This window comes from Diadema antillarum, unplaced genomic scaffold (assembly GCF_040938485.1).
Source record: "Diadema antillarum isolate AM-2024a unplaced genomic scaffold, OU_Dant_1.0 seq00000891_RagTag, whole genome shotgun sequence".
NCBI classification, from domain to species: Eukaryota; Metazoa; Echinodermata; class Echinoidea; order Diadematoida; family Diadematidae; genus Diadema; species Diadema antillarum.
In genome coordinates, this window is record NW_027271755.1 from 1449879 (window position 1) to 1472621 (window position 22743).

The window sequence follows — 22743 nt, forward strand, 5'->3', positions numbered from 1 at the left end:
ACTTCTGTGAAGTTACTCATCCTATTACAGCCAACTCAAACATAGAGTAAAAGTATGCTTTAGACAGGTTGATATCCAAATGCCCCCTCAACAGCTGTGTGCTCTGTCATTGGGCTACACTTATACTCATAAAAACACTCACACATAAACATTTTCACACACACATACACACACACACAATTTGAATATATGGAGCAATCACTAGAGCCTGTCTCAAGTAACTTGGATTGTCTGCTCCTGTGCCTCACCCAGGGAGGGATCAAGGCTGTCATCTGGACCGACGTGTTCCAGTTCCTGGTCCTCTTTGGCTCCCTGCTGACCGTCGTGATCCTCGGTACGATCAGAACTCAAGGGATGGACCACGTGTGGGAGTACAACAAGGAACACGGCCATCTCAACTTCATCGAGTGAGTGACAACAATCAGCATTGGCCCTTCAAATCCTAAACCTCATACTCTACAGTATGTCCCCCCCCCCCCCCCCAAAAAAAAAAAAAAAAAAAAAAAAAAAAAAAAAAATTACAATCGAATTTTCGCCTTGATAACTTCCAACATGATTTGACAGTCTAAATGCTACTTCAGGGTCTTAAAATTTAACATCTTAGCTGTATTATGCAGAAAACCCCATTCGATTTGGTTGAGTGGTCACAGAGATATGCGCAGTGGCGGATCCAGAGGGGGGCGCAGCCGGCGCATGCCCCCCTTATTTTTCGTTACAAACAAAAGATATAAAAAGAAAAAATGAAATGAAACCCGGAAGTGGCACCAGAAATATTAGTTGCGCCCCCCCCCCCTTACAGAATTCCTGGATCCGCCCCTGATGTGGATCATTGTAGCGCATGTCATGGGTCTGATTCTTCCAAGTTAGACACTTGGATGCTCTTGGAACTGCATAATGTCTGAACACAATAGACAGAACTTGGAGGGAAGGGATTCCTGACATGCTTTGCAAAACTCCTCATTTCTCTTTGACCACTGAAGCAAATCGGATGGGGTTTTCTGTAAGATGTGGGTAATAAGTTATCGTTTCATACCCAAAAATTGTATTTGGATTGATTTCTAAGTCTGTGTAGGGTTGTCAGATCTTTTGCATGTTTGAGCCTAATGAAGAAAAGTATAAATTGGGAATTTCATATGAGGTTTATCACACATCAGTTGCTTTCATATCTTAGGCTTACATTGTAGCACCCATGGAGTGAATGTTTGTGTTTTGTCATTGTAAATCATTGTTGTGTCATCAAGTTTTTCATAAAATGGTGATTTTTACTCAGGCTAGTGTTGAGCATGACAGATCACTCATCCATGCCCCACCTTGCAGGCTTTCCCCCGACCCCACTCAGCGCCTAACGCTATGGGCCCTGGTCATAGGAGGGGCCTTCAGCAGCCTGCCCTCCTGGGCGGTCAGCCAGACGGCAGTCCAGAGATTCCTCACGTCGAAATCCCTCAAGGACGCCAAGAGGTGAGTACCTGGGGTGGTATTCTGAGGTCGTAATTAAGTCTGTAATTAACTTTGTAATTAAGTCGAGAAGTTAAAAGGCCCAAAATCATGGGCAAAATCGGTATTCTGAGGACGTTATTAAGGTATGATTAAGTCCCCTATAATCATCTTAGGTTCCTCCCATCTAATTGTTATTCCATCCAATGAGACGCGTTGTTAGAAGCCAAAATGATGATCACGCGGGCAAATATGCCCTCAATGCGCACTCCTCCACACACCCCCTGTAATTACAACGCAAGAGCTCCGTGCGCACACTGCGGTCTTTGATTACAACCCTTCACCTACGCACGCGAAGAGCTCACATAAAATGACAAAATTCCTCGAAGATCGCCTGTATTTCTTTTTTTCTCTGAATTCTACGGATACCATGACAACAAGACTCAACCGCTCCTCGGTTACCAAAGACGGTAAGCATCATTGTGGCCGACAAAAAATTCTGTAATGCGTGATATCGGAGTAGTTAATGACACTCTTTGGTATCATTAAGTTTTCCATTAACTTTCATACTTGATTACATGCTCAGAATACTGATTTGTAATTAACTCTGTGATTAAGTCCTCTCAGAGGTATACGCACATGTACGTGCAAGCGCGTAAGTCTTTCCCGCCTAAACGCTTGTTGTCATGGTAGTTAATAAACCCCCTACTTAATTAAGCTCTCAGAATACCGATTCGCTAATTAAGTGCTAATCAGACACTTAATAAGCCCTCAGAATACGGCCCCTGGTGTCGATGATCAAAGGTCAAAGTTTTTCCCTGGAAAGCAGGTTTCATACTTTGAAATTAAACCAAAGAGATAAAAATTAAAAGGAAGTAGAAATAGCTGATAAGAGAACGTGTGACTGCGGTCTGTTGATCTCATCAAATGCACATGGTCACAGTGCTATGATTTGGAAAAGGTTTAATTTGTAACTATACATTTATGAAGCAAGTGAGGAAAATTACATTTACGGTGTCATCACTTTGTGTATATGAGACAAATAGTCATGACATTCTTTAAAACTGTCTCTTTGGCTCAAGTTTTATGTGTTAAAATGCCGCTTTTGGTTCATTGTTTGTCTTCAAATTTACACTATTTCTCATTGTAAGGTAAAGCCTTTGTCAAACTTCATGGACAGGAGTATCAGAAAGAATTTTCTGCTCAAAGTATCTGAGCTTGGACAAAACAAAATAAAGAAAGAAGAAGTTGAATGTTGTAACAAAATGATGTGACTTGTGTGATTACTCTTTTGAAAAGAGAAAGAGAAAAAAATAGTCTTTAATGGCATTGGTTGTTGTGTTGGTATGGGTATTCAGGTTTAAACTTTTTGTGAGCTAACTAGAAACCACTTAGATGAAATATTAAAAAGCATACAATTCAAAGAGAAATTCAAAGTTTCTTTGATAAAAATCTGTTTTGAAATGCCCCAGATGTCCAATAACAAATGGTAATAAAAGGTGGGACCCACCTTTTATAAGGACCATTTTTGTTTTGCTGTGTTTTTGGATATCTCACCCATTTCAAAACCAATTTTCATCAAATAAACTTTGAATTCCTCTTAGAGCTGTATGCTCTTTGATACTTCATCCAAGTGGTTTCTAGTTCGCTCACAAAAAGTTAAAACCTGAATCCCCATCTCAACCAAAACCATACCATCCCTGTGTGCTCTGAGAGCTGATTGGCACAGTAAACCCCACAACATTGTACACACTGTCCAAAGTCCCTGGTACACAGAAAGATTCAAGTGCAATGTCTTTACTTGTCCAAGTTGGGTTTGATTGATCAAGCAAACGTCAATGAACAGAGTGCTTACACAGTAGCAAAACAGACATGAATTGGTAAATTATGAGCCTAAAATGAGATCCTTGAATCATCATCTACAAACTGATGGGGTAATTCTTTGAGTTTGAGTTTTAGCTTGAGTTTATTTGTTTAACAACAATAACAATAACAATTTTTAACAGCAATAACAATAACAGTCCAGTCTCCTTTTTGTTATCATCACAGATCAGTATGGTATGGTCTTCCAGGCAATATTATCATGGTAACCATAGTCGCTCTGTGTGGACTGGTCCTGTTTGCGTACTACAACAGTAAGTGCAATTAGTGGGACTACATGCATCTACCACAACCAACTTGTGCTTTGCCTGTGTACAAAGATTTGAAGCATAGAAATGCCTGCCTAGTTGCCCTTTGCCTGGTGTTAGTGGAAGAAAGTGCCAAAGTTAGTCAAAAGCATGTACAGTGAATGTTTGCAAGTGATATTAATGCATGTATTGATAAGTTTAATATGAACATTTTTTACATGTTAAATATACGCTTTGCTTTGCTTGGCAAATATTGATCTAACTTGCTTTTTTGCACAATGAAAGTGAGAACATCCAGTTTATTGATACTAATCTTCCTGTTAGTCATGGCAGAAACAAAAAATATCATTGTTATGGATTTTAGCATGCTTTACCTTGGGTATTAGCAATATGGTGCATGCCAAGTCATTCAGTATGATGTATATTCACCACAATGTATTGATTTGTTACTGTAAGCAATAGTTACATTCAGATGATGATCCTTGGATAGGCTAAAAGTAGAGTACTGTGTAGACGCACTCAAGTTAAGCTAGCTTGAAGTTAACTCGATGATATGAAGAACCATGAGATTTCTCAGGGTTAACACTCTATCCACGAGCTTGGGGGGGGGGGGGGGGGGAGGGGGTCCCAATTGAAGTTAAGCAATGTGTGGACACAAAAATCAACCAACTCGAAGGTAAGCGTGATCTCTTCATGAAGCTCCCCATTCCCTTTAGCTTCCTGGTCAACCTCACGAATATAAATACAGTGCTCCTCGTATTGGGATCATTGCGAACTTCTGGTTTTTTGGCTTCATCATCGAGTGGGACTAGCTCGTAGTTACGGGGGCAAGAGCTTACCATCGATGATAAGCTGTTGGATCTTTGATGATGAGCTTCATCGTGTGGACTTGCGTTGAAGTTTTCTCAAGGGGACAAAAGCATATACTCAAAGTTAGCTTAACTTGAAGTTAACCCGTTGAGGACGAGTCCCGAGTATACTCGGGCAGGTGTCTATGGGAAATGCATGTTGTAGCAAAGTCAGTCCGTCCTCAGCGGGTTAAGGATCACCGTCTGAACGTAACTGATATTAATTGCATTTGCATTTTTTGTGTGCTCTATCTGTTGAAATCATCATGCTGTCCTGGCATGCATTGATGTTCTGCCAAAAAGTGTTGCAACCTCTTTTGGAATTTTTTCTTTTGTCATTGCTTCTTGAGATTGTATTAGGTGCCGCAACCTGAGCATGCCATAACCATATTTGTGTTACATGTCATTGACATTATAATTTGTTCGTTTGTGAGTTTGTTTGTACTACTGAAGCTACATTAAAAGGGTGAATTGCCATTATTTGCTTACTTAGTTCTTTTGATTTGTAAAAGTATGCTGGCCATTTGACAACTGAAGTGTTCACTGCTAGGAGACCATCAGTTCGTCAGAAGAATGTATTCCTGAAACTGATATGAGCACATCATAACACTGCCCCATTACATACAACATAATGTTGGTGTGCTATGGCGTAATACATTGTATGTTTTACTTGAGCATTAGACACATTTCAATCATGAACCATATGAGGTACATGCTTTCATAGTGACATTACATATATGCTGCTCTTCACAAAACATCCCTTTCATTCGTGTATCCATAATGGATTGACACAATAACGAAAGACAATAATGAAGCTACTGAGCATTTTAAAAAAAAAGATATTTTGCAGTCTGTCATTAAATTTACATCATAGCAGAGCTTGGAACTTTCTCTACAACTTGCCCATTGCATGTACAAAATAGAAATTTATGTAAAAACTTACAAGTATCTGAAAGCGTAATGTTTTCCCAAACCATGCCTGTGGTTCAGTCTCAAAATAATGTGGCACACAGGGGGTTTACTCCGTGGTGCACAAAAAATTAAATAAATAGCAAAGATTATCATAATAGGACACAGCACTAAAGCTGCGTTTAATCCATTTTCCCGGCAACCACGGCAGCCCCGCTTCAGGCCACCATGGACAAAACGGGATGGACTTGAAACAATACCTTAAAACGGGATAGACAAATGCGACAGGCTGTGATTGCTGTGGATGCCGTGTCAGACTTTTGGACTGTCAAAAAATTTGCCACGGCAGTCCCGGCGCTAATGGGGAATCTTGCATGCAGCGATAAAACGGGGTGAACGTAACAAAAAGGGGTGGCACGTAATATGCAGTAACAAAACTTGGAGGTTGTCCATAGCGTGACACGACTGAAAATATTGATAGTCTAGCGTGACCAGACGCGTCGTGAGAAAAGCGTCTGATAGCAATATATTCACCGGGGTGAGGACTGAATCGAAGAAGACTATGCAAAGTGGGAAAACAGGAGAATGTCTCATCTACCTACGGCGCCCTACGTTTAGGGGAAATGAGGCTGCCATGGCCGCCGGGAACATGGTGTAAATGCAGCTTAAGCCACTGAAATATGTTTTTGAGATTTGTGATGGGTTTAGTCCTTTCCTAGCTCTTTTCTTACACTTCTCACCATTTATTTTGAGGAAGGCTGGTGTATTAGTCTAAGGCTAGGATGTCAAAACAGCTGTGTTGGTTCAGGATTCATTCATATGGCATTAGTAGGTAGGCTTGCTACCTTATTCCATGTACCTTGAATATTCCTTCAGATATGGTCATTCACACCCAAAGTGCATGATTATTCCTCAAAGCTAGGAAGCTGGCAAAAACTGACACCTGCTTTTCATGCCTGCTTGTAATCATTCCAGGAGTGAAAGTGCGGAGGCATGTACAATGTACAGTGTAATCATGAAGCGCAATGTTTAAAAAAGCAGTTTCACAATATAAATCCAATGCCTCTCACCCGGGGCTTGTGTATGTCAGGGGCGGATCCAGGAATTCCGTAAAGGGGAGACACCTTTACTAAATCAAACGGGGTGCACGCCCCCCCATTTTTTCCTTTTTATTTCTTTTGTTTTAGTATAGAATAAAGAGGGGGCGCACCCGGTGCGCCCCCCTCTGGATCCGCCACTGTATGTGAATATGTCATGTGGGAAATGGCTCATGTTGCACAGTACATGATGTGATGATTGTAGAGCATGCCTGATAAACAAATCACATTAGGTAACTTGGCATGTACTGGTGTATGTTTAATGCAAATAGCTGCTTGCTATGCTTGGTCCATGTTGGCGAACAGGTGGTAGAGAGGCAGACAGTGGAGTTTTAAGTTCAGTTTATTCTAGCAGGCATCTGTAGGTAACTTTGTTTTTGTTTTCCCTTTTTTTGTGTGTGTTGATCACTTGGAGTATAAGAGAATGGGATTCATATAGTGCACAAAGCAGCATTTTGGCCTAGAAATAAGTGACTACACAGAGACTGTGCAGTCATGCAAAGCAGTTATCGCCCCTGACTGCACATTAAAGCAGGTCTACTGGTTCAATTTGTAATACATATATCCAAGTATTCTCACTGTCTTGCAATTCAGTAGTATGAGCGTGACCCGAAGTGCTTCTGGTTTGTGATGAGGTTTCTATCCAGCATCTCGAACATAAACTTGAAAATGCAAGTGTCCATGAGGGGAAGCCACAAGCGATTTGTACCCACTAATAAAAAAACATAATGCAGAAAGTTAGTGAAGGGAAACATAAATGGTCAATGGGTTATGCATGCTTTGAGCTGTGATGTAGGTAGCATCTTCTCCAGAGACTCATCATTCCTGAATGACAAGTTCTCATTTCTGGTCATGGAAGTTTGTAGTACAGAGAAAGTTAAACAAGAGGAAGCAATGTGGGTGTGGTGGTGTAAGATGCACGTAAGATTTGTGATGTAGCTAGTACCAACTTGGCTCTCATCTCACCCGGACCCTTTCAATTTCTGACTCCATTTTCTCTCCTCACGCACAGATGGCATGACATCTCTCCAGCCAGCTCTCAATCACACTTATCCAAGTAAGAGGGTCGTCCCGGTTCCATCTGGTTCTTGCTCACTCTTAACCCACTCAGCACCACAATCCTAAAAATTCTATTGGCATTGTGTATAGACATGTTGCCCCACAGGACTCAAAGAATTAAGGGAAAGACATGGAAATAATTTCTTTGGGGGTACTTGCTTTCATACCAACCCCACCTGGCCCCACCAGCAGCAGTAGGATGGACCCTCCCCCCCCCCCCCCCCCCCCCCCCCCCCGCCCCTCCCTTAGAAAAAATATGAAAATCTCTGGTGCTGTCCTAAGGACAGGGTTAAAAGAAGTCCTCTGAAGTACATGTATGATTTATAGCCACTTGATTGAAAAGCTAGTTGAAGTTTATTGTTCAGAATTGTGGTAACAATGTTAAGGGAAAGATAATTCAGCTCTGCTTACCAGGCTATATCATGATGTTCAAATGGTAAATGCACTCAAACATTCAAAAGTTGTAAGAATTACTGGTGCACTGTCTTAATCCAAGATATTATCTCTGAAAAAGTGTCACTATGATGGCATCAGTATCTGAAATGTGTTTTGTAATTTTCTGACACTACTGTCGGGGGGGGGGGGGGGGGGGGGGGGGGGGGAGGGAAATTAGGCATGATCACAAACGAATGTTACAATTTTGGTGGCATCTAACATCATTTTCAGCCATGATTATTTCTCTTTATCATTGAATAAATGAATGATGATGATGATGATGATGGTGATAATAATGATAATAATAATAATAATAATAATAACTAGAAAAGCACTCTGAGAGCGCAGGCCTCCGCCAAGTTACTTTCCACCCATGATCTTGCTCTTCCCAAAGAGATTTTTTCTCCTCTACCATTGGGGAAAAGCTCCTTGGGCTCTTCCATAGAGATCAGTGATTTCCACCCATAGGTCTACATGCTGAAAAATTGCCCGATTTACCAATATAGAAGCCTTTGTTACGTCATAAACCCTCAGCTGCACGGCGCGCCTCGCCCTAGCAGAAACTAGAGCACGCACTTTAGTGCGTGCATGCAAACCGCAAATACGTGCAGCCTGAACTCCCAAGTTCATTGACCCTGCCTGCCAAAATATCAAAAATCGTTCATAAATTCCCCCAAAATTCTCGGATCACTACTTAATTAAGTTAATCGTTTGTTACTTGTGTCATTCTCAACCTTTCCTGCAAGTTTCATCCCAATCCGTTAACTACTTTTTGAGTTATTTTGCACACGGACAAACGAACGAACGAACGAACTAACTAACAAACGAACCAACGGTAACTAAAACATACTTCCTCCCTTGGCGGAGGTAATAATGATATTAATAATGATTATAATAATAATAATAATAACAATAATAATAATAATAATAATAATAATAATAATAATAATAATAATAATAATAATGATAATGATAATAACAATAATGATAATAATAATAATAATAATAATAATAATAATAATAATAAATAATAATAATAATAATAATAATAATAATAATAATAATAATAATAATAGTGATAATAATAACCTTTGCTCAATGTCACAGACACTAGCAGCATTGGCAAACAATGCATTTAAATTAGACATGAAACCTGGCCTAAACATAACCTCTTCAAATTCAGTCCCATGCTTTCAATATTCAAGCATTTCTCAGTATGCTATAGCATGAAGTTTGGCAGATTCAAGTAACAGCACGGGGCACTATCAAGTCAGGATAGATGTTGCGATGTATTGTGGGTGGGAGGGGAGTCAAAAGCAATGGTGCATGGCCAGAAGACTGGTCAAAGACTTGATATGTGGTGCATAATTTTATGGTCATGTAGAATCTAGAACTGCATTTTGAGAGATGTGATTTAATTAAAGCATGTGGTATGTTGTGTTTGCCATGTCCTTTAACATTATTTATTCTTGCAGTATTTAATGCTATGACCCCTTGTCTTCTTGACTTATTGACAGAAGAACACACAGATATGCATGGGTGGGACTACATATAACCTAATGCCAAGATGCAGATCTACATTGCCTTAAATGCCAGTACCTTCTGACATCTGCAGAAATCATTCTATGAATGGAAATACTTCCCAGCACATTCCCTTCTTTTTCATTGATATTACAATTAAAATTGCATACACTGTATATCAACGAGCGCTAATACTTTATTCACCATGTAGCGTATTCATAAGCAGAATTTTAGATACCCTGTAGATGCTGTAGCATAGCCGATAATTACAGCATTTGCAATACCCTGTATGATGTACTCTTACATTGTGTGTTTCATTACTTCTTCTTCTTTTTTTTTTGCCCTTTGAAATGCATATATCTCTCATATTATTAACCATGTCAGCCATGCTACTATACTTTATTATTCTCTGATTGTTTACCACAGTGATTCTCACTTTCGTTTCTTCCATCTTTCCTATGTCTTTCTTTATCTAGTTTAGTTTAGTTTCTTTGCTAAACTCTTTCAATATTTCCATGCCAGTTTGTTTTATGTTTCTTGTTTAATATTTCTTCCTGTGAAACTCCGTTGTTTCAATCTTGTGCAATTACATAATGATCCATGGCATGTATTCATTTGCAGTTAAAGGGGACCTCTGGATGATTTTCAGACTTGTACATTTGAACAACTATAAATTAGTTAAACTGAGTACAGAGTTTAAGAATTTATAGTGATTGGGATGAGGAATGAGAATGTTTTCAAAATTTATAACAAATTGCAATATACAAGGATAATGACATGGCAGCCTCACCATAAGAATGCATGAGTTAGGGCTCAAGGAAGCAGAACAAAAGAAGAAGGTATGCATGGATTCTTCACAGGTGAACTTGTTGAGCAAGCGATATAGTAATGGAATTACATTGCTACATTTCTGAAATATATGAGGCTCTGATGTCATCAACACTGTTCAGTGTAATTTGTATAAGATTTTTAGTTTATTGGTTTCTCTGCTCAAGGACCACAGTAAATTCCACGAATCTATACATGGAGCTGTCGATTTATGTACTACATGATGTGAAATTATGAAAATCGTCTGGAATGCCCCTTTAATGTCTCACTTGTCTGATTACCCACATTATATATTTGTCATCTCGCCATCTGCCCTCTTTGTCATTCTTTTGCTTTTGTCCATTTTTCTGTCTTTCTACATTTTTTTTTCATAATCCTCTAGTGAGAAATATGATTAATCTTGATAACCAAATCATCTCTTTCAGATGGTTCTGAGTTTCCAGCGCATTACACACCCGAGTACTCAAGTCCTGACCAGGTAATTACATGCACTCCTTGCAGATCATGTTGTTTCATGTCTTGTATTTTGTATCGTTAGTAAGAACTCATTGAACAATGACCAGTAACAGCTTGTGTATATAATAGATATGTCTGACTGCATTTGTTTGTTTGTTTGTTTGTTTGTTTGTATTCTTTATTATTGTTACTAGACTCCTACTAAAATTAGACGTCCAGAACATTTGTTTGAAATATTATACACTTGCACCAACCATCATGCTCCATTTTCTTGCAAGGAACAAAAGCATGATTTGCATTGATAACAGTTACCAGAGCACAACTACTCTCATGGTATCGTGTTGTAAATCCATGACCATAATCTCCATATGCTAGTTTTGTAAGTACCAAATATTGTTTGAGGGATATTCCATGTGTGTATAACACACAAGCTGGATTTGAAATTTGAAATATTTTGATGCAGGGCATTGGTAGGGTATACATATTTGAATATTATCTTCTTTTTAGCTCACCTGAGCCAAAGGCTCAAGTGAGCTATTGCGATCGCCCTTCGTCCGGCGTCCGTCGTGCGTCGTGCGTCGTCCGTCGTCCGTCGTCCGTCGTCCGTCGTGCGTCGTGCGTAAACTTTTTACATTTTCATCTTCTTCTTGAAAACCCCATGACCGATTTTCATCAAACTTGGCAGGTAGCATCCCTAGGGGGTTAGGAACTCAATTTGTTAAAATGGGCACCATGCCCCACCCAGGGGGCCCCCAGGGGGGCCCAAACCCCCCAAAATTAAGGAATCTGTAAAAATCTTCTTCTCTAGAACCAGAAGTGATAGAGCGAAGTTAATACTATGAGTTAGTACATTGATGACTGTAGTTTCAAGTTTGTTCATGGCAGAATCAGGGGTGCCCCCCTTGGGACCCAGGGGAGGGGGGTGGGAAAGGGTTCTAATGGGGCCTAAATTGTACATTTTCATCTTCTTCTTGAGAACTCCATGACCCATTTTCACCAAACTTGGCAGGTAGCATCCCTAGGGGGTTAGGAACTCCATTTGTTAAAATGGGCACCATGACCCACCCAGGGGGCCCCCAGGGGGCCCAAACACCCCAAAATTAAGGAATCCGCAAAAACCTTCTTCTCTAGAAGCAGAAGTGATAGAGCTAGGTTAATACTATGAGTTAGCACATTGATGACTGTAGTTTCAAGTTTGTTCATGGCAGAATCAGGGGTGCCCCCCTTGGGACCCAGGGGGGGGGGGGGGGGTGAGGAGGGGTCCTAATGAGGCCTAAATTGTACATTTTTATCTTCTTCTTGAGAACCCCATGACCCATTTTCACCAAACTTGGCAGGTAGCATTCCTAGGGGGTTAGGATCTCAATTTGTTAAAATGGGCACCATGCCCCGCCCAGGGGGCCCCCAGGGGGCCCAAACCCCCCAAATGAAGGAATCTTTAAAAATCTTCTCTAGAATCAGAAGTTATAGAGCTGAGATAATACTATGAGTGAGTACATTAATGACTGTAGTTTCAAGTTTGTTCATAGGAGATCCAGGGGTGCCCCTCTTGGGGGTAGGGGGGAGGGGGGTGGTTGGAAGGGTCCAAATGGGGGCCTGAATTGTACATTTTCATCTTCTTCCTGAAAACCTCATGATGGATTTTTGTCAAACTTGGCAGGTAGCATCCCTAGGTGGTCAGGATCTCAATTTATCAAACTGGGCACCATGCCCCACCCAGAGGGCCCCAGGGGGCCCCAATTCCCCCAAATTAAGGAATCTTGAAAAAATTGGGCCCTTATTGTACATTTTCATCTTCCACTTGAGAATGCCTCGTCAAATTTTGGTAGAGCTGTGAATAATTTAGATTAGTGACTGCATGAAAGGTGAACTTGCGATACTCAGGTGAGCGCTAGACCCGCGGGTCTCTTGTTTTTTAAGGTGTTGAAGAAAAATGAGAGATGAAAATGGGGAGAATGCAGATATTGTTCAAGTGAAATGCATCTTACAGAAATCTTTGGTTGATGTGTATCAAATAGTGCATGATATGCTTATTCATATTATATCCTCTTCATTCAGACCTATAGATCTACTGTGGCAGTGATGAGTGTGGTAACATTTCCAGTATAGGTCTTTGGTTGTGATATTGTATATGACATGTTCATTTCCATCACATCCTCAATGTACAGATACTAATCTACTTTGTGAGCAGCGAGTTTGGCAATGTACCGGGTATGCAAGGCCTCTTTGTCGCGTGTCTCTTTGCAGGAACGCTCAGGTAAGAACAGTCGTGTCTTGTATTCATGTTTATAGGGGATGTCTACCCCAGAGACTCCAACCCCAAGCACCTTGTAAACTGGAGATTCTCCCGCCAGAAACCCCTAGCAAACTGGAGACTCCAACTTGATATGCGCGAAGCACACATCACGAGCGCGAAGCGCGAAGTCCTTGCGGCCGGGGTCCAGGGTTCTAGGGTTCTAGATGCTCTCTCATGCTATCTCAGGCTTATTTTTCAACATACGATGGCACAAAATATAAGTGAAAATTTAGTGATTGAAATCATATTTATTGGCTCAATAAAAATTTATTTCACATACCATATGCATGCAGATGCTATTTTCATTCAGCGATGCATATGAAATTGATTAGCATCTACAAAATCTTATGCAAGTAAGTATGCCTATGTGATACCTTCATTTGGTATCTACAAAACCAGTGGAAACTTCAAACAGTAAATACTACATCACCTAACTTGGAATTGGAATTTCCATCATCTACAGAACCATGCTGGTATGCCTATGTGATACCTTCATTTGGTATCTGTTAGCCAGTGGAAACGTCAAACATCAATACTACATCACCTTGAAATTGGCATTTCCAGCATCTACAAAACCATGCTAGTATGCCTATGTGATACCTTTCTTTGGTATCTAACATGTATTAACCGGTGGAAATTTTAAACATTAAATACTACATCAATCACTTTGAAATTGGCATTTCCATCATCTACAGAACCATGCTGGTATGCTTCTGTGATACCCTTCTTCGGTATCTATTAACCAGTTGAAACTTAAAAGAGTAAATACTACATCACCTTTAAATTGGCATTTCCAGCATCTACAGAACCATGCTAGAATGCTTTTGTGTGATACCTTTTGGTATATAACCAGGGGAAACTCAAACATTAACCACTACATCACTTTGGCTTTAAATTGGCATTCCTTTCCACCTTGTCTCACCTGTTACATTAACATGATGATGATTTCTGGAGTAACATTGGTTTTACTCGCTATTTCCCTGTTTTCTGTGATTCTCACTCGTATTGTTTTTAGAAACCAAAAGGCAAAACGAAGATATCTTTTTTTTTTGATATTCTAATGATGTACAAAAGTAATCAATTCAATCATAAAAAGGGCAGTGGAGTAATGTTTAGTCACTTTAGTCATGTTAGTCTGAGTCTTACCGGTACTTGTCTGTCCTTCTTTTTTCTTCAGACAGAAGTATGTTCTTGGTTGTATTTTCTTGTTGCTGACTTTGCTGCCATGATCAAACACTTGGGAGGGATGAATTTGTAGCTGGGCTCATCACAGTTGACCTTGCAGCTGAGAATAGCAGCAGTGGCACGGCTCGTCAAGTTCGGCCTGAACTCTGTGGAGTTCTTGCGTATCAAGGAGAACATCCTTTCCACAGAGGCTTGATTGTACGGTAACACGAGTAGTGTTCTCATCACTTTTGCGAGACACGGAAACCTGGGCTTTCCGCTAGCTACAGTTAGCGAAAACACTTCCAGCCACCAACGATCAGCAGGAATCCCTTCAAATTCTGGAAGACTTCTGCTCAACTGTAGTTCCTGCCACTCTCCTTCCAGGTTTTCCATGATTTCATCAGTCTGCTCATCTGCCTTGAGGAAACGCTGAGCCAACGAAACAACTGGAGCAGAGACGTTGGCGGGGAGAGGGGAAATATGACTACCTTAATTAATCGTTTACACCTAATACAGTGTATATTATGTTCATTGTTGTAGTACAAGGTTTGTAGATACAATAGTTAAGCTGCAAATGGATCATCCAAAACAATTCCCATGTTACAGAAATAGCACTTTCTGTTACTGTTAAACGCATTTCCATATTGGTACAAAATTAGTTTTATCATATTTGTATGTTACAAAATAAAACTTTCAAAAAATTTATATATATATATATATATTATATATATAAGTAACAAAGCTGCAACAAAGTTCATGCTGTATTCACCAACGGTTTATTTCTTCACACAAATTTTCGAGCGTCTCGCCGCCCTTTCTCAAGTGTTGATCAGGGCGGCGAGACGTTCGAAAATTTGTGTGAAGAAATAAACCGTTGGTGAATACAGCATGAACTTTGTTGCAGCTTTGTTACTTATCTTTTTATCTTGCCAACACGTGGACTACCTTATCAACATATTATATATATATATATACATTGTGATATAAAAATAAATGGATGGAAATGCAATATCAGTATAATAACCCATGTCTGCACTGTACCTGTGCACTCTGTGTATTTCATCTTGTTGCTTGGGTTGATTATCCCTAACTCTGTGAGCACCTTGTTCTTGAAAGGTAGTCGCTGGATCATCTTCTTCACACCTGCTTCAAGAGATCCCCTGACACTCCTGTGATGCAACACATTTTTAAATTGTACCATGTATTTTATTGCTTTAATAAGCAGGCCCATGAAATAGGTTATTACACATTGTGATAATGATTTCAAGTGCCACTGTGTAGCAAGATGTCTACTGTTTCAACTCTGACCTCAAGTCTTAGTAATCCAGGAACATTATAGCTTCATCTCTGTTGAAGGGTAGAATTTCATTTGAGAGTAAACCCACTTGGAAGATTATCATTCAGGTACATTGAATGAGGTGGAGCTTGCACCTGCACCCCCCCCCCCCCCAAAAAAAAAGTATTTTATTTACTGGAAACAGAATGGACATGACATTACTTGACATCAGGAAATATGATTTGTTTACCTGAAGAACCCTGTAGAATCAAATCCCTCCTCCTCCTCCAACGTGGTCAAATACCTCCTTGTTGCGTTACCAATGCTGATGCAGTCATTTGCCTTCTGATTGGTACTCTTGCTGTAGTCTACTTGGGTTAGATCCTCTGCTGACACGATCACCGGTGCCTTGACAAACATAGCCAGGTATGACCCCAAAAGATCATGCATCTCCTGACTGATTTCACCCAGCCTGCACTCATCGGCCTGTAGGGAGATTAAACAGACAAGAAGTCGATGACATTCTGATCAAACTACAATTTGTTTACTCTGAGACTGTGACAACAATAATTAATAATAATTGCAATGTGATCTGTTAATTGTATATTAAAGTACATTTGTAGTCATTACAACAGTCTGATAGTATGCAGTGTATTAAGGAATTGAATATTGAGCATATAATATGCATTGAATTCACTAACTTTTAAGTATCTATCATGACTCTCCAGTGTTTCTAACACTAAAACTGAAGCGTTTTGTCTACAATGTACTTGAGAGGGATGCTCTTCACAAGCTTTCTTAGGCCCCCCATCTGTTTTCAGGTATGATATTCTCCAACTTGCATAGTTAAGTTTCTTAAAGTCACTATTACTTTGTACAATTAGCTATGTACCACACACTGCATTACGGTATTTGATCTCATATTTGATGTTTTCTAAAGACAAATAAATAAGCATGAATGTCAGCCTAAATCAGCAGTCTAGGTTCAAAAATACACATACAAAGTCAATAATGAAGCTGTATAGACAAACCTGAAGTCTTGTGTTGAAGGCATTCAAGCGACGGAGAGAGTATGAAAGAAAGTGGTAGGTGAGTTTCATCTCTGGGTCTGCAAGCCGTTCTGCACACCGCTTGACTTTTCCAGGCTTCTCAACATCTGGATGACTGTTGAAGTAGGATCTCAGAGCTTCCCACTGATTCAAGAAACGGTTGACACATGCTTCCAGGCTAAGCCACCTCGTTGACACATGCTTCAGAATCTTCAGATGATCAACCTCAGCAAAGATTTGAAAATCTCTGTACTCTTCAGCTCTCTTGGCACTGTGAATATTGATTGAACATAAACCTCATATTGAAATAGTAACATACACACAGTTGAATATACTTCATCACTATTTGTATCAAATAAAGTATGGTGTCTAAACTGAATAACCTAATGGGGAGCGAAATTCCATAAACATTTTCATTATTTACTTACACTATAGTTCTCACCTCTATTTCCAACATTCAGTTTGCTAATGTGAAACATTTTGCTTGGTATATGTTTGTGTCATGAGCAGTATATAGTCACATCATGTACAATTATCAAAAAACAATTTGAATTGCAATTTCAAACTGTTATTAATCATATATGCCTGTAGGCACTCTACCTGTGCTCAAAGAAGTAGTAGACATCAATCAGCAGATCTTCCACTGGTTGTGTAAGCGCCTTGACCATCTGGGATGCACAGAGATGTGCACAATGCGATAGACATCCAACATCAAAGACCCTGTCATCTGTCGCTGTCTTGATTCTCGAAAGTACAGAGTTGTTTTTTCCCACCATCACCGAAGCATTATCGCTGCTGAAACCGACACAGTTGCTCCATGGGATGTCTTGCTTGCTGGAAAACAAAAACAAAATGGAAACACTATAGGCCTATTATGATACTAGCTGTGATGTGCAATATACTTTCGTCATTTAACTGAACAAAAATTGTAGAAATATGCTTGATTAAAACCTAAGGGGCATTTCAGACAATTTTCGTAATTTCACATTAGTACACAAAAAATTGACAGCTCCATAAATAGATTTGTGGAATTTATTGCGGTCCTTGAGCAGAGAAACAAACACTCTGAAAAATCTCAAAAAGAATACACTGAACAGTGTTGGTGGTCAACACATTCACATATTTCAGAAATGTACATTATAGCAGCGTAATTCCATTACAGTACCTCTTGCTTAGCAAGTTCACCTGTGTATAATCTTTGCAGGCCTTCTTATTTTGTTCTGAGCCCCAACTCATGCATTCTTATGGTGAGATCTGGGTGAGGCTGCCATGTCATCATCCTTGTTCATTGCACTATGTTGTAAATGTTGAAAACACTCTTATTAATCCTCATCCCAATCACTATAGATTCTGAAACCCTGTACCCAGTATAACCAATTTATAGTTGCTCATATGTAAAACCTAGCAATTAAGTAATGTAAGTAATGTAGGCCTTTAATTCTATATCTTTAGTTTTAACCTGTAACGTTAGGGCCTAAATTGTCGAACAGAATCTTGTTAGATTTGTTCACTACATATGTCTTTTGGAAGACCCAATAATTGTCAGTAATAAATAATTTCAAACTTACTGTGCAATCATATCTATTGATTTCATATCCGTTTGTTAATTTCAAAATACAAATAATAGGCAAAGTATATTTAACGTTAAGTTTTTACCTCAGTTCTTCGTTCACAGAGTTGAACACCTTCTCTGCTGTAGCTATATTCACTGTTGGCAGGCCCAGAAAGCGCTCCTTTACTCCACCCTTCTCTAGAACTCTCACTAACACGGCGCAATTTTTTCCGTTATGCTGGTCATTACTCTCATCTACCGCCAACGAAAAGTCAGATTTTCGGCATCTCTCTCTGACAGGTTCCAGAAAATGTGGTGCCAGGACATCCTTGATGATAGTTGCCGTTTTTGTATGGCCGCACGCAAACTTCTTGGCAATGTCACTGTCGGGGAACATGGCCTTGCAGAGGCTAGTGAAGCTGTCTCCAAGACTGAAGGGAATATTGCTGTCCGCCACCCACTTGCAAAACAAAATTTCTGCTTTTGTCACTTTATCCTGCAGAGATTCGCACTCCCTTGACTGACCAAAATAATCAGCCATTCTGGCCTGCCGTCCCTCCTTCTTAGCTGCCTCAAGCTTCGCGCGGTGGCTCCCCAAGCCCACATGTTTCACCATATCATTGATGCCACCGTGCTTTACAGAGAATGTAGTTACACAGTAAGTACAAAAAACAGTAGAAGTCGAGGTACCGGCGGTGTCCTGATGAGACGCTGTCAATCCACGGAAACGGTCTTCGTGAAACCATTCTGGCTTCACTGAGCACAAATACCTCCTTTTAGTAGATTTACCCGATTTACCGGAACGGGAATTTCCGTCGTCTTCGGCATTTTTGCGTTTGGTAGTAGTAGCAGACATGATGATCAGAAAGATCTTTCAGCTCATAATCCCAGCATCAGCTCAGTAATGCATACTAACCTATTCGCACGGCCGGTACACTGTATGTCTACGTACCGTGTACCGTACGTGTAAGGCTAGGCTGGCTATAGCTACATAGGGCCTTCAAATCTACCTTAGATCGTACAGTACGTAACGCGCGCGTATCCATCCCAAGAATCTCTTTGATCCCAAGCTGCACCTTTACGTTACCTATACCCCACCACCTTGGTCTCCCTGGTGGTGAGCGCGCGGGAGCTCGTATCTAATACCAGTAGCTTCAATACTCACCATTTACTGAGTACGTAACGTACTCACCGAAGAGTAAAAGCGCGCGTGGACGGTACGGGTGTATCGTATTTGCCGGTGGGTCCGGCGGTACATGTATTGTGTATGACTCTGTGCATGCGTTTTGTTTTAAGTTAAATTATAAGGGACGGTGGTGCGGTATAGCCAAAGAGGTTCTAACATGTAGATGTTACAGCACCTGTACGTGCGTTACGCACTTACTACCTCGTTGATCGTGCACGCACTTGACTTGTATTTGTTGATCGCATAGCAGTGATTGCGCGATGCGTGTTTTGACGCTTGATGAGATCTCCTTTATTAAGTTATGATTTTTAATGCCGAAAATTTAATTCAGGTTTTAGAATGGTGTTTCGGCGGGAGAACGATTATTTTAAGAGGGAGAAAATACATCTTCAGCGGGAGACACATAGCCAGAGCGGGAGAAATGAAATCTCAAACGGGAGAACGGGAGATTTTGCAAAAATGGGCTTTCGGCGGGAGATCTCCCGTCGAAAACGGGAGAGTTGGAGTCTCTGCTACCCTGAGAAAGTGGATTGTGTGAATAGAAGCAGAAAAAATTGGAGGAAAAGGACAATGAAAGTTAAATGAATTCTGATCAAAATTGCTTCGCAGTATAGAATGAGAAATGTTTATTGTGCTATTAAACAGATTTCCAAATGCACAATGAATGTGCACCCGTAACCCGTTGAGGACGAGTCCTGAGTATACTCGAGCAAGCGTCTATGGGAAATGTGTGTTGAAGCAAAATCAAACTGTCCTCAATGGGTTAATACAATCATAATAAGTATTTATATATACATCCTCTGCATGAAAAGAATATATTCCATCATCAATAACATAAAAAGAATAAGAGATTTCATGGAATTTTATCCACAGGGCAAATCGAAGGTGAGCTCATATGATACATCACAGAATTGTCAATTTCTGTTTGATTGGTCACACCCTCAGAATTTCATCCCTTCTTGTTTTTAATTAGAAATTGTTCAACTACCACTCCTGTTCCTCTCATTTTTCTGGTTTTATCCAATAAACTTATTTTTGTCCCCGCCGAACGAGTTCGAGCAGGGGACTATGAAACGGGCTCCGTACGTGTGTGTGTCCGTGTGTCCGTCCGTCCGTCTGTCCGTCCGTGTGTCCGTGTGTCCGTGTGTGCGTCCGTGTGTGATCAAAATCTTCAATTTGCTACTTCTCTGTCATTTATGAGCCAATTTTGATTCTGTTTGCTTTATATGATAGCACTACATGGGAGCTTTGAAACTTCTACACAGAATTTCAGTCGTGACCTTTGACCTTGACCTTTGACCTATATTGTACATTTTGCTACAAAATGCTACTCCTTCGCCATTTCTAACCCGATTTCGATTCCGTTTGCTTTATGTGATGGCACTAGGTGAGGGCTTCAAAACTTCTACACAGAATTTTGACCTTTGACTTCTTTGACCTTTGACCTTGATTTTTGACCTATATTGTACATTTTGCTACGAAATGCTACTCCTTCGCCATTTTTAACCCGATTTCGATTCCGTTTGCTTTATATGATGGCACTAGTTGAGGGCTTCAAAACTTCTACACAGAATTTTGACCTTTGACTTCTTTGACCTTTGACCTTGATTTTTGACCTATATTGTGCATTTTGCTACAGAATGCTACTCCTTCGCCATTTCTAACCCGATTTCGATTCCGTTTGCTTTATGTGATAGCACTAGGTGAGGGCTTCAAAACTTCTACACAGAATTTTGACTTTTGTCTTCTTTGACCTTTGACCTTGATTTTTGACCTATATTGTACATTGGCTACAAAATGCTACTCCTTCGCCATTTCTAACCCAATTTCGATTCCATTTGCTTTATGTGATGGCACTAGGTGAGGGCTTCAAAACTTCTACACAGAATTTTGACCTTTGACTTCTTTGACCTTTGACCTTGATTTTTTACCTATATTGCACATTTTGTTACAAAATGCTACTTCCGGCGGGGACATATGTTACGCACCGCGTAATTTCTACTTTTCCTTGTACTGGTAGACTTACCCCCAGGGGCTGGTTTAGCGTTGAGACTATCTTTGAATGCCCTGTTAAGCCCTTTTTGCTTCCTGGCAGCTCTGTTTTTGTCTCTGATTGATGTTGCTCTGTTATTATCATTCATAAAGAGATTTCATAGGGGGATTTGATCATTTTTTATATGGATATTTAGATTGAATGTAGTCTACTCTGATCTTTCTTTAGCACTGCATAGGACAGTTGTGCTATCATGAAGCTTTCTTTAGCAAAGTTATCTCTCATTAAAGTGTTCTTAAAGATCATTTTGTATGGGGGAGGGGGGTGTAATGCGCAATCAAATCATCAAATACCTGTCCCGACATCATGAAAAGTGCTCTTTTACTGTGGAAGTATGCAAATGCATGTGCCACTTTCGTGCGTTACTCATAAGAATTTTTCTTGTGTTCCTGCTTTTTTCTTTTAATTTGGCCAGTACCGTAGCATCAGGCCTAAATGCCCTAGCAGCGGTAACACTGATTGACATTGTGAAACCATATCGACAGTGGAAGTTGGGTGAACGTGAAGCTGTTGGCCTAGGAGTCGCCGCATTCAACGCCAAACAAGACTACTTGGACACTGTGCTGTCCAAGATTCTGAGTGAGTTTGTTGGGGGGGTTAAAGGTCATGGTCCATAATTGCAATGCATTATGGGAACGGATCCTGCACCGAATGATAACTCTTATAAAGCACCCGAAAAGAATGTAGCTATCCAATTGGTCGATTGCCCATCACCTGACACTCAGTTTAAAGTACCTTCGCACGCTGTGGCTCTCAGCCATGCAATTTTGTTTGAACAAAAGTGGATAGCACTTGGCTGACATCACCAATTTCCATTGACTCCCTTGTTAAACTCATTAACTCCAACTTTTTGTATGATTGCACGGCTCTCATTTGCCGTGCACACTCAACAATTACAAGCATGCTTACAAGCGTGTACTTTTGTCACTCATTTTTGTAAATAACTTCAACTGATCGGTTTTTGCGTATTCATGTATTTATACATATGTATATTAAAAGTATTTATGTTATAATTGTATTTTTGTGGTTGTTTTCTTTCTAACTTGTTCTTCTGCCAGCATTTGTGTATGGGGTTGCATGCATGGGCCTAGCATTCTTAGCCTCCAAAATGGGAACGCTGATCCAGATGGCAAACACGATCCTAGGGGCACTCGGTGGACCTGTCCTGGGTGTGTTCACCCTGGGAATCCTCTGCCCAAGGTCCAACACTGGGTAAGTAGCTAGAAGAGAGGGGAAAAGTGTGTTCAGATCTTTGCCAAGTGAAAAGACAAAGGAGTAATCAATCCTCAAGATTTGTTACATTTCAATATAATTGTTTAAATATTCTTGAAGGACTGTATTTTCATCATTGTTTTTGGTGAGCTCCCGCCCCCCCCCCCCCCCCCCCCCCCCATGATCTGATCATATAGTCTGACTTGAAGAAAATAGCGGTGGGAAGAATTTCATGT

The 22743-nt window shown here is 40.3% G+C and overlaps 1 protein-coding gene across 1 annotated transcript in view; it reads left to right on the top strand.

Annotated features, from left to right (window-relative positions):
- Positions 1–22743, top strand: part of LOC139740920 (sodium-dependent multivitamin transporter-like) — a 36681-nt gene that overhangs the window by 9556 nt on the left and 4382 nt on the right. The window contains exons 6-13 of the mRNA XM_071651508.1: positions 253–407; positions 1318–1458; positions 3484–3569; positions 7430–7474; positions 10686–10738; positions 12885–12973; positions 21711–21874; positions 22354–22507. Coding sequence (XP_071507609.1) covers positions 253–407; positions 1318–1458; positions 3484–3569; positions 7430–7474; positions 10686–10738; positions 12885–12973; positions 21711–21874; positions 22354–22507 — 887 coding nt within the window. The remainder of the gene's footprint in view (positions 1–252; positions 408–1317; positions 1459–3483; positions 3570–7429; positions 7475–10685; positions 10739–12884; positions 12974–21710; positions 21875–22353; positions 22508–22743) is intronic.